The 12,512-nt window shown below is 43.4% G+C and overlaps 1 protein-coding gene across 1 annotated transcript in view; it reads right to left on the bottom strand.

Annotated features, from left to right (window-relative positions):
• PDE1C (phosphodiesterase 1C) overlaps positions 1-12,512 on the bottom strand; it is a 502,728-nt gene that overhangs the window by 415,684 nt on the left and 74,532 nt on the right. Inside the window, exon 2 of the mRNA XM_065939408.1 lies at positions 11,430-11,480. Within this exon, the coding sequence (XP_065795480.1) occupies positions 11,430-11,480 (51 nt within the window). The remainder of the gene's footprint in view (positions 1-11,429; positions 11,481-12,512) is intronic.

The following is a 12,512-nucleotide window of genomic DNA, read 5'->3' as shown; positions in this document are numbered from 1 at the left end:
GTTTAAAATTTTAAAGAATAACCATGACAAGTGTAGGGGAAGATTCAGAAAAACTAGAATGCTCATATTTTGTTGATAGGAATAAAATTATCTAGCCACTTTGAAAAAGATCTGGGAAGTTTCTCAAAATGTTGAAATTATTGTTACCATAGGATCCAACAACTCCACTCCTGGGTATATATCCAAGCTGAATAAAAACATACAACCCACACAAAAATTTAAACACAAATATTCATAGCAACATTATTCACAGTGGAATCAACTCAAATGAAAAGAAATAGAAAATATTCATACTGTGGAATATCTTTCAGCAATTTAAAGAAATGATAGTCTGATACATGCTACAAGATGGATGAATCTTGAAAACATTAAGTCAAAAACGCCAATCACAGAAGACCATATATTCTATGAATCCATTTATATAAAATGACTAGAAAAGGCAAATATATGGAGACACAAAGTAGATTCATGATATGCTAGAACTGGGAGTGTGGGTTTCAATTAAAAGTGACTGCTGTCAGGCAGAAGATTTCTTTTACACTGTTCTCCATAGTGGCTGTACTGGTTTGCATTCCCACCAACAGTGTAAGAGGGTTCCCGTTTCTCCACACCCTCTCCAGCATTTATTGCTTGTAGACTTTTGGATAGCAGCCATTCTGACTGGCGTGTAATGGTACCTCATTGTGGTTTTGATTTGCATTTCTCTGATAATGAGTGATGTTGAGCATCTTTTCATGTGTTTGTTAGCCATCTGTATGTCTTCTTTGGAGAAATATCTGTTTACATCTTTGGCCCATTTTTTGATTGGGTCATTTATTTTTCTGGAATTGAGCTGCAGGAGTTGCTTGTATATTTTTGAGATTAATCCTTTGTCTGTTTCTTCATTTGCTATCATTTTCTCCCATTCTGAAGGCTGTCTTTTCACTTTGCTTATAGTTTCCTTTGTTGTGCAAAAGCTTTTACGTTTCATTTGTTTATTTTTGCTTTTATTTCAAACAGACTTTTGGACTCTATGGGAGAAGGCGAGGGTGGGATGATCTGAGAGAACAGCATCGAAACATGTACATAATCAAGTGTGAAACAGATCTCCAGTCCAGGTTGGATGCATGAGACAAGTGCTCGGGGCTGGTGCACTGGGATGACCCAGAGGGACGGGACGGGGAGGGAGGTGGGAGGGGGGGTTCAGGATGGGGAATACATGTGAATCCATGGCTGATTCATGTCAATGTATGGCAAAAACCACTACAATGTTGTAAAGTAATTCGCCTCCAACTAATAAAAATAACTGGGAGAAAAAAATAAAAATAAAAAATGCAACATTCAAAAAAAAAAGATTTCTTTTAGGTGTGACAAAAGTTTTCTAAAATTAGATTATGATGATAATTGCAAAACTCCACAAATATACTAAAAGCCACTAAATTGTACACTTTTAGCAGGTGCACCTTATGCTATATGAACTATATCTCAATAAAGCTGCTTTTTTTAAAAATCCCAATATTCTTTTTAATTTTTAGCTATTAAACATATAGAATCATGAGTCATCACTTTTTTCTATTTTCAGTCTTGTTTCTGGGTTCAATTGTCTTCTTCCTGAGATGCACCTTTTAACAGTTCTCTAAGTAAGAATATGTGTGTGCTCTGCTTAGTCGCTCAGTCATTGACTCTGCAACGCCATGGGCTGTAGCCCACCAGGTGCTTCTTTCCATGGGGATTCTCCAAGTAAAAATACTGGAATGGGTTGCCATGCCCTCCTCCAGGGAATCTTCCCAACCCAGGGATCGAACCCAGGTTTCCTGCATTGCAGGTGGATTTCTTTACCATCTGAGCCACCAGGGAAGCCCAAGAAAGGATATATGTATAACAAATTCTCTTGGAATTTCTTTGCCTGAAAAATGTCTTTATTTTGCTTCACTCTTGAATAATGTTTCTTTTAGTATAGAATTCCAGATTGACAAAGTTCTTTTCCTTCATCATTTCACAAATATTCAATTTGTCTTCTGACTTCTAATTATGCTATTGAGAAGTATGCAGTCTATTGGAAGATGCATTACTAGGATAATATATATCTGAGTAACAGAGACTCAAAATTCCAAAATATCAACCAACACAGAAGTTTATGTTCAGCTGTATAAAATCTGGAGGTAAGCGTTTCAGGGCTGATACATCATCTCTGTTCCATAAAATCTTCTTCTGGGTGTGATCATGAATCCTATGGCCCATGGTGGCAGCTAGAGCTCTAGATAACCTATTTGTGTTCCAGGCAGGATGGTGGAGAAAGGATAAATAAGAAAATGAATAAAGGGAGCACAAGAGCCTCAAGAAAGTTTCCAGAAATCTACCCCAACAGTTCTGCTTACACTTCACTGACCAGAACTAGTTACATCATCATACTAAGCTTCAAGAGAACCTGAAGAAAGCACTCTATTTGGAGGCATGAAGACATAGGCCCCACTAATAATCAAGGTTTTTTAATACAAAATAACTAAACCTATAGTCTCAGACACAGTAGCTTCTAAGAACAAGCATCCCACCAGGCCCCAGGTGGACTTTGTAAGTCACACAGCGACATATCCACCACAGCTACAGGCCACCCATATTCAAGGGGAGGGGGCATGGGTTTCACAACTCAGTGGAAGGCTTGTCAACATCACACTATAAGAAGAGCATGTGGGATGGGAGATAGAGCTGCAAATATTTTTGGAAAACATGATCTGCCATATGTTTTAAGAATCCAAGTTCAGGCGGAAGTCTCACCCCAACTTCCCAGCCTGCACAGACCAAGGCCTTAACTCCCTTCCCCAGGTAGATGTTAAAACACATGTTACCAGATTCCATGGAATTGACAGCACCACCCCCACGGAGCATAGCTGCAGACTCAGCACGCATGTTTACAGCCTGCTGTACTGATATTAAATTCCTCTTTCATTTCTACCACCTGCAGGGTTCCCTCCTCTACTGCAAGTTTAACTACGGGTTTAAAGACATTTTTTAAAAAAATATTTTACTCAGCACTTCTGCTGTTGCTGCTGCTGCTAAGTCACTTCAGTCATGTCCGACTCTGTGCGACCCCTAGACAGCCGCCCACCAGGCTCTGCCGTCCCTGGGATTCTCCAGGCAAGAACACTGGAGTGGGTTGCCATTTCCTTCTCCAATGCATGAAAGTGAAAAGTGAAAGTGAAGTTACTCAGTCGTGTCGGACTCTTCATGACCCCATGGACTGCAGCCTACCAGGCTCCTCCATCCATGGGATTTTCCAGGCGAGAGTACTGGAGTGGGGTGCCATTGCCTTCTCTGACTCAGCACTTCTACATGCTTATAAAAATTAGAGGATTTTCAGGTTTTCTTAGTCCACCTCTTACTGGAATCAGAAACTTTATCCTAATTTTATTCAAAGGACTATACATTGAAAGGGAAGAGGAGGAGATGCTTGGCATACAAAAGCCAACCCATGTCTTCCCTGTCCTCCTCAGGATCACATTACATACACACACACACTAAGTTCTAATCAGATTTTTCAAGTGGCAGGGCTTAAATATCTGTTAGTATCTCAACAGGATGAACCACTATTCCCACTAAAGAAGAAGCAACTGACCTACATGTAGAAAAGGAAATAAACTCTAAGTAGAGGAGAGATGATGAAGGCAAGGGTGTCAGCAGATGCCAAAGCAACTAATATAATGGTCATGCTGCTCCACACAAGAGACCAGGAGGAGCATCTTTTTATTCCTAAGAGAGAAGTGGAAATAAATGGTAAAGAATGGAGGAAGGTGGATAGAGGAGGATCAAGAGACAGTCAGCTAGGAGCTGCACCGGCAACATGGTCTTTTAAAAAAAATTACTGGCTGTGGGACGGATGGAAGAATTGTTGAGAACAGAACTATGACATTAAATTGTCTGCATGCAATTGCATATTGTGATCTCTCTTTCCCTCACCTTCAGTTAAGTTCTGCTTTGACCAGTAGCCTCTGGTTACTCGGAAAGAAGAGAGGAAGAAGGGGCTTTGGCCTGCTTCTGGGTCTATGTCAGTGCAGATATGAAAAAAAGTCAGAAGCATATTGAGGAACACAATCAAGAGAAGTAGGAAATCAGGGTCAGAAGAACACTGTCATCCCAGGTACTCACGGGATACTGGGGTCTGCTCTGAACCTCCAAAGGGCACATAACAGTGATCTGAACCTATTTACCTAGATCTCAATGGGCTTCCCTGGTAGCTCAGACAGTAAAGAATCTGCCCACAATGCAGGAGACCTGGGTTTGATCCCTAAGAAGGGAAGATCCCATGGAGAAGGGAATGGCTACCCACTCCAGTATTTTTGCCTGGAGAATTCCATGGGCAGAGGAGCCTGGCAGGCAACAGTCAATGGGGCTGCAAAGAGGCAGACATGACTTAGCAACTAACACTTCACCTAGACCTCTGAAGGTCAAGAACCTCCAGCTAACACCTGGGTTACATATCGTCCACAAGCTCCTAGACAGCTGCTTGCAGTACCATCAACCATCCACTGGTGGACCAGTGGCTAACGTACTGGAGATCAAGTGATATAGTAGACATATTCAAAGACGTGATCAAACACATTCGAAACAAGAAAAGCAGAGTGAATTTCACTTCCCCCAAACACATAACAGTCCAGTCCATCATTTTGACCATAAAATCAACCTTTTCTAAGACAAGGTAAGTTATCCTTTTTAACCTTTACTTTGTATTGGGGTGCAGCCAATTAACAATGTTGTGATGGTTTCAGGTGAACAACAAAGGGACCCTGCCAAGACAAGGGGAGTTTTCCATCATAGGTTGGGTTCCCTCGGAGAGTTCATGATCCCTTTAACAGGGATGTCATAAAGAGGATGCGTTTTATGGGAGATGGTGAGCTTTGGACTGGATCATTTGCAAGTTCTAGTCTAACTTGAAATTTTTCATATCTAAGATAATGGGTTGATGTATCTGTTTACTGAATCAAGCAGATTTGCTTGGCCGATAACGACTATATTTGATGAAAGGGGTGGGGAATGAGGGCAAGTCAGAGCAGTGAGACCCTTGTGGTCAGACAGAGAAATCTTGGATGAACACTAGTTAGGGAATAACTCCATGTGTTTTTTTTTCTTTTTCATTTTTGGTTGTGCGGGGTCATCACTGCTGGGAGCAGGCTTTCTCTAGTTGCAGTGAACAGGAACCACTCTTCGCTGGGATTCACGGGCTTATGGCAGTGACTTCTCTTGTTGCAGAGCACAGGCTCAGTAGTTGCAGCATGTGGGCTGGGCAGTTGTGTGCACAGGGCCTAACTGTCCCTCAGCATGTGGGATCTTCCCAGAGCAAGGATTGAACCCTTGTCCCCAACATTGGCAGGCAGATTCTCAACCACAGACCAACAAGGAAGCACCTGTCCCCCACTGCAGTTCTGAAGCACAAATTATGTCATGACAAAAACTAGACCATGATGGTACAGGTTACTGTGTGGAGGGTGACTTGAAGCTACAAGAAAGAAGCTAGAGGCCAGCCTAGCAGTTCTTCTAACGACCTTGTTGTGGAAGAGGAGAGGCCAGAGCCGGGTGGGAGATGACCTTAGAAAAGAGAAGATTAGATTCAAGAGGTGATGCAGAGCAGTGCCAGTGGCAGGGGTGGACTAGGGGGACTTTTACATCATCTTTCCATAATCTCCATCAGTCCCCACCAACTCCACCAATAAAAATTCAATAATAATCTAGTATCCTTTGACAAGAACAATTAACATCTGTTCTGTCTTAGGTCTGTATGTAATTACCTATTGTTGTTGCTGTTCAGTCACTAAGTCGTGTCCGACTCTGCGATCCCAAGGACTGCAGCATGCCAGGCTTCCTGGTCCTTCACTATCTCTTGGTTTACTCAAATTCATGCCCATGGAGTCAGTGATGCTATTTAACCATCTCATCCTCTGCTGCCCCCCTCTCCTTCTGGGGCTATTGAAAACTGTAAATTGTATTGTTCTATAATATATAAACTAAATAGAACCACTGTACTGCTCTGCATGCTGGCTTCTGCCTCTGCCTCCTCCACCACAACGCAGTCCTTCCAACTACAGCAGTGGTTCTCAAATTTTGGTGTGCATCAGAACCACGACTAGAGTTTGTTAAAACACAGACTGCTGAGACCCACTCCAAAGAGTTTCTGATTCAGCAGATCTGTGGGGTCAAATACTCATATTTTTAACAAGTTCCCTGAGACCTCACTTTGAAGACCACTGAGCTGGATTGCTGCCCCCTTTGCCCCCAAAGCTGTCATTGCTGAAGATAACTTTCTCTGGGAGCAAGTGGGAAATGAAGATGCTCGGTCTGTGAACACTGTTGAGGTGAGATCTAGTGCTCTACATGAGATCTGAACATTTTAGAAACAGTTACAGTTGTTTAAGACAAGCCAGGAAATCACATCCTCTTCCTACACTGAATGCCCAGCCAACAGTCACAGCTCACCACCACTTGTGACAGTTCTCAGCCCTTTCTCCTACCCATTTTATTCTATCCTCGCTCTCATCATCCTGGTTGTGTAACCCATCCACTGTCAACTTAAGCTCCCAATGTTTGCAACAAACCCTCCTCGCCATGACCCTCAATTTAGAAAGGATCTCTAAGTAGACTCAAGTACTTTGTGGGACATTATCTGAACTTGCCCTGTGCTCCACCATGGACATCACGTAATAAGTACTAGGCTCACCCAGCACCCAGCCTAGCTGTCCACCCCTGCCTGCCCATGCCCATCCCTGCCCAGGAAAGGGGACCATTCACCCAATCAAACACCCAGGACAAAAATACCAGGCAACCTCTCTTTGCTCTATCATCCATCCACAGAAACTACTCCAGTTCCTTTATAGAATAATCTATTTTCAACACCATCCAGATCATTACCTCCCAAAGCAAGAGAGGCTACATTTGTAGGCATTACTAATTAGGTTCCATTTTCTTATTGCTTTGGACACCACTATTTTCTTTTCAACCATCGCTAATCTCAGGGGAGAAATGATTTGCCCCTCAGCTAGGGAAGCAATCAAACTCCAGAATGGAGCTGCCCAGATACACAAGCTCTGGGGCCAACCCCTCCCTCCACACAGTCTCTTCCAATGCCACCTGCTCCCTTCACAAAAAGTGCTCTGTCCACTGCACTGGCCTACTCTGTTCCTGGCGTAGAGATGGACACCAAAATCTGTACTTTTCCTGCCACACTGTGGCCATGTCTGAACACTACACATGGCCTTTACTCCTTGAAAAGTGGTGTTGCTTTTTTGTTTTGTTTTTTTTTGAAGGAACGTAAGTTACCTTCCTTGCCTGTTAACCCCAAGCCTCCCCAAACCTCGAGGATTGCCTGTCTCCTCCAGGAGGGCTCCCCTGAATCCACCTACACCCCCAGCCAGATGAGGTCTCCAGCATCAGGCTCCCATAGTTTCTGTACCAACCTCCAGCATTTCCCTCCACACACTGCACTGTACTTCTCCAATTCCCTGATTAGACTGTGAGCTCTTTAATAACAGGGATCTTGCTTTAATCAGAATTTGTGTCCTTAGCATATAGCACAGGGCCAGACCCACGATTATGTTCAGTAACTATTTGAATGAGTAACTAAATGAATGACCAAGTGAATAAATGAAGCAATCCCTTTGTCCCCTCCCTTTCTTTACACACTGAGAAAACACTTTCAGGTATCTGGGGAAAACAATGGCTAAATCTGCTATCAACCAACCATTTCCGTCATAGTAAGAATGAACCCCCTGTGTTTGCACTCCCAAGGGGATTTGCATATCAAGTTTTTCCTTTATTTTAGGTGATTCCTGATACAAGTAAGCTGGTGGAAGGGGATGGTGGAGGAAAAGTCTCTGCACCCCAGAGGAAACCAACTGTAGTCGAGGTCACAGCCACATGCATCTCTGGAGCCTGCCCTGTTGTAAAGTTTTAGCACCTCCACCATTAAGCTAGAAGACCCCCAATTCCCAAGTCCCAGAATCAGCAAACTCTAACCCCTGAGACCAAGGAGGAAATAATGTGCACTGGGGATGGCCAAGATTCAGAGTTGAAAGACCTAGAATTCCAGCAGTGAGTAATTCTCTATCTTTCCTCCCAGCCTCCTTGTTCTCATTTATAAAACTGGAGACTGTGTAGCTAATGTTAGCCCTGCCTGTCAGAGAGCTTCACGTGCAGTTCACCCCAACCATTGCAGAGACGGGGTGGTCCCCACACACAGGGGTTCCAGCCCCAGGATAGCTAGCCTCGTGGTGAGAGCCATTCTAAACCATCTGTTGACCCAAAGCCAATGTACTTTGGGTTCAAGCAGTGCCTGAAAGTCAGGATCACTCTCAACTCCTCATTTTCCTGGACACCCTCATCTTTCTGCAGGTTTCTGAGGGGAAGATAATATTCCCTACTTCCTTTGACTCCCACTCCCCACTCCCTCCTGCTCCTTTCCCACCCTACTCCCAGAGGGATGACTTCCTTGTTACTCACTGTACCCATTGTTGTTAGACAGATGCTCTGATTAAGGTCAGGTTAATCAAAAGCCACTGCTAAGCCTAAAATGATGAGGACAGGGCTAGCAAAGGGACTGACAGTGTCCAGAGTTTCAGAGGACTCACTTCCTGGCACCCCACCACCTCAGGGCACACAAGTGTCTCCAGTCTAAATGTCCCAGGAAGTAAGCTTGACCCACGGGTTTGGGAATCAACTTCTTTGAGGAAAGCATGGTGTTCTGGGTGGTGGTTTCAGTCACACAGAGAAGAAACTCAAGCACTGGGCTATACTGTGCAAGTGATTCTGTTCATAAGTGGACTAGAGGAGCCTGCAAGACTGGTAAATCAGATGGCCAAGGTAGATGGGAAGCCAGCCCTTGGAAAAGCCAGATGTTTTCATGGTTCTACACTCTGTTTACCTCCAGTTCTCCTTTAGGATTCCTTACTATAATCATCAGAGTTCATCTCCACTGCAATAAGGGGAAGCCAAGAAAAGTATATGGATTCAAGCAGGGGCAAAATCTACAGAGAAATGAACATGTTGCAGAGGCATCAGGGATGAGAATGGAAGAACCCCAAAGGGAAGGAAAACCTCAGGACTACTACGGAAGCCAGTGGCCCAGCCTCTTCCTCCCCACCCCAGGCATTTTCGGCAGAACAGGGTCCAGTTTTCACAACCCTACCTGCCTGTTTCTTGTCTCTCCTAATTCTGTGCTGGGCATGGGCACTCTTAGGGCTTTCACACGTCTTGTGAGGTGTGAACGTTAGAGAATGCTACAGTGCTTCAGCTTCCGGTCTCAAAAGGAAAGGCTATCATTCAAATCCTTCCAGGCTTCCCAAACTGAACACTTCAAAAGAGGTCTTTCTCAATGTGGTGAAGTGAAGTGAGTGACAATCAGACAATGCTACATTGAGGATTTTTTTTTTCCTTCCTAAAAGTCACCTATTTTTTTTTCCCCTCTAGGACTTGCTACAGAAAGATTTAGTAGATAATGTGCTATCTGACTTTTTCCCAGGACATAGGACTAAGTCAGAAGATTTTTTTTTTTTTTTTTTTTTTTTTTTTTTCAGAATTAGCCCAGCTTAACTGGTTTGCCACTATCTACCTTTTTCCTGTATGGAAATTATTTTTCCTCATCTCTTCACTCAGCTCCTACAAATAAGCTTTCAAGTGACACACCATCCCTCCAACCCAGTCTCACAATTTAGAAAATGTGGAAGCCATTTACAAGAGGAGGTACCCTCTTCTCTCTGTGAAGGGCCTAACTGGTTTCATTCCAGCCTCATGGTTAAAGGGCTCCATCCCTTCCTAACCTCGTGAGGAGCATCAGAACAGCAGGAGCTCCCGAGGGGGTGCAGCCTGCACTGCGTGGTCACATTACTGCTCCAGCTTCTTAATTTGCCTGACTACTGCTCAGGAGATGAAGAAATAAAGGGACTAAAAGCATATTCATCACCCTCACTGAGCTGTGGGATGACATACTTACTTTGGAAATAATGATTCCAAGTAGGAGAGCAGTGAAAAACAGGCCCTGTGAGAAGCAACTGTTTTATTACACAGTTTCGAAAATGTGAGCACTTAATGCTCTTTCATTATCATATATTATTACAGTTCTATAAAAATCATTTTTAGGAATCAATCCCAAATTTTTGAAGCTCCCAACCCCCTGCCACAAAAGAGTAGAAGGTAGAGTTTAGAGGAAGCTAAAGAGAAATGATACTTTTGCGCCTCTAGGTATTAAGGCTTACTATGGCAGAATTCCCACTCAAGACTTGGTCAACCTTTGTGAACAACACAGTAACTCAGAATCTGTGTAACCCCTCTCAAAGCGTCATTTCAAAAGATGGCAACTTTTTTATAAAGGAGAGAAGGTGGGTATGAATGTCTTATTTTTCAGATGGGAAAGCTAAGGCCCAGGAAGTATCAGTTAAATTACTTTAAGTGAAAGCCATCAAGTAGCGATGGTGCTGGAACAAAAATCCATCTATTCTGATTCACGGTTCCGCTATTTCTCCACCGGATGCTCCACGCACTTAGGGAGCTTCTCCCCTCAACCCTACTCAATCTCCCTTTGTATTTCCACTCCAAGGAACTGGGTTTTCATCCAGGGATGCATTAACTTGCTGTGTAATTTGCTGATCACTCTGGCACAGGAAACACCAAGAGGCTTTTGACTCTTGCTCATCCATTGGGATCAAGACCTAGAGACAGGAGTCAAGTGAAATTCATGGGGAGCTCCCAGACCCTTACAAATATTCCAGTGCCAAAGGAGAAGCACTCATGGATTGCATCTGAGCTTCAAAATGTCAGTGAACTGAGGCACAGCCAGTAGAGCTAGGCCTTAAGTCCACATTGGGAGGTGATGATGCTTCCACACTCCTATGGACCTTGACAACTACAAGCACTTCACAGACTCTTCTGCACTCATTCTTCAGAAATGAGGCTCACCCCACAGCAGGACACTCAGGGGACCTTCCAGTGCAGTGCTTCTCAAATTCAAACGTGCACAGGAATTTGGGGATTTGCTGAAATGTAGGTTCTAATTCAGGAGGTCTAGGGGAGCTTGGGACCCTGCATTCCTGAAAAAGTCATCAGGTGATATCAGTTCTGCTGCTCCCAGGATCACACTTAGCATAGCAAAGCCCTATGGCTAATTCATGTCAATGTACGACAAAAACCACTACAATATTGTAAAGTAATTAGCTTCCAACTAATAAAAGTAAATTTTAAAAATTTTTTAAAAAAAGAGCACAATTTGATAAACCACAATTCCAAAGACTGAAAAGGCAATAGCAAAGAATAACTCACTGGTGATGGGGCTCAAGTGGAGTATTAGCCCCCTGAATATACCTCCTATATTACTCTTTCATGGGCAGTGTTTTCCTGACACCAGGCAGGGTGAACCACACAGGCAAAAAGCCGCTGAAGGAGCCCAGGAGAGGAATGAAACAAAATTTACTCACGGGAGAAGCGGGCAAGTGGCCTGGCAGTCTTATCTCCGGCTTCATTTGCAACTGGGAAAAAAAAATACAGAAGATGCAGTTAAGTACAAGGCATGTGTGTCTACAGAAAATGCCAACCTACAGCTAATCCTCAAGATGATTCACTATTAAGCTGTGTTTGAGACCCACTGTAAGAGGATAAAAGCAACTTCCCTCCCTCTCTATATTTCTAATGCTGCTCTCACTGCCTAAATGAAGCCAATGTCTTCATCATTTTGATTAAAACAGTGAATTAAGCTGGAGACAACCTAAACAGCACCTAGTTTACTGGACTTAGGGGAGTTAACTGGCCTGCAGGCAGACTGAGAGGTGTGCACGCCTGGCTTCCAAGCCAGTGTACATCCTTCTGCTTCAAGCTGCCTCTCAGTGGGACGTCCTTCAACACACAAATGCACCTCAACCACCTTCCATCAGTCTGATTTTCCTGATCCATGGGGCAAATCAAGGCAGGGATTTCAGAAAAAACAGTAAGGTTGGTTTTTGTTAAGAAGGATATTTAAATTTAGAAGCCAACAAATAAGAGGATTGAGAAAATTGTTCAGAAAGCTTCTCTAGAAAACCTTACCCCTAAGGTTTCTCAGCAAGGTCATTCACTCTCCTCTGAAAAGCCTCTCTATAATCTATCATCTTGATAGGTTCATAATTACTATCCCCTATACTGATGAACAAGCTTCCCAGGTAGTACTAGTGGTAAAGAATTCGCCTGCCAATGCAGGAAATGCAGGAGACACAGGTTCAATCCCTGGGCCGGGAAGATCCCTTGGAGGAAGGCATGGCAACCTTTATCCCATGGACAGAGGAGCCTGGCAGGACACAGTCCATAGGATCACAAAGAGTTGGACATGACTGAAGCAACTTAGCATGGACGAATACTGATGAAAACCATCATCATGGATAAAAAAAGGTTAAACTGAAATACAAATTTCATTCACTTTATTATTTTTTTTCATTCACTTTAAATATCACTTTCAATGCCCATAAAGACTATAATCTTGGGTGTTTTATAAGTATGTATGATCAACTTGAACGAACACCCAAAGCAAT

This window comes from Muntiacus reevesi, chromosome 6 (genome assembly GCF_963930625.1).
Source record: "Muntiacus reevesi chromosome 6, mMunRee1.1, whole genome shotgun sequence".
Classification (NCBI taxonomy): domain Eukaryota; kingdom Metazoa; phylum Chordata; class Mammalia; order Artiodactyla; family Cervidae; genus Muntiacus; species Muntiacus reevesi.
Note: the sequence above shows the minus strand (reverse complement) of the source record. Positions and strands in the feature narration are given on the sequence as shown.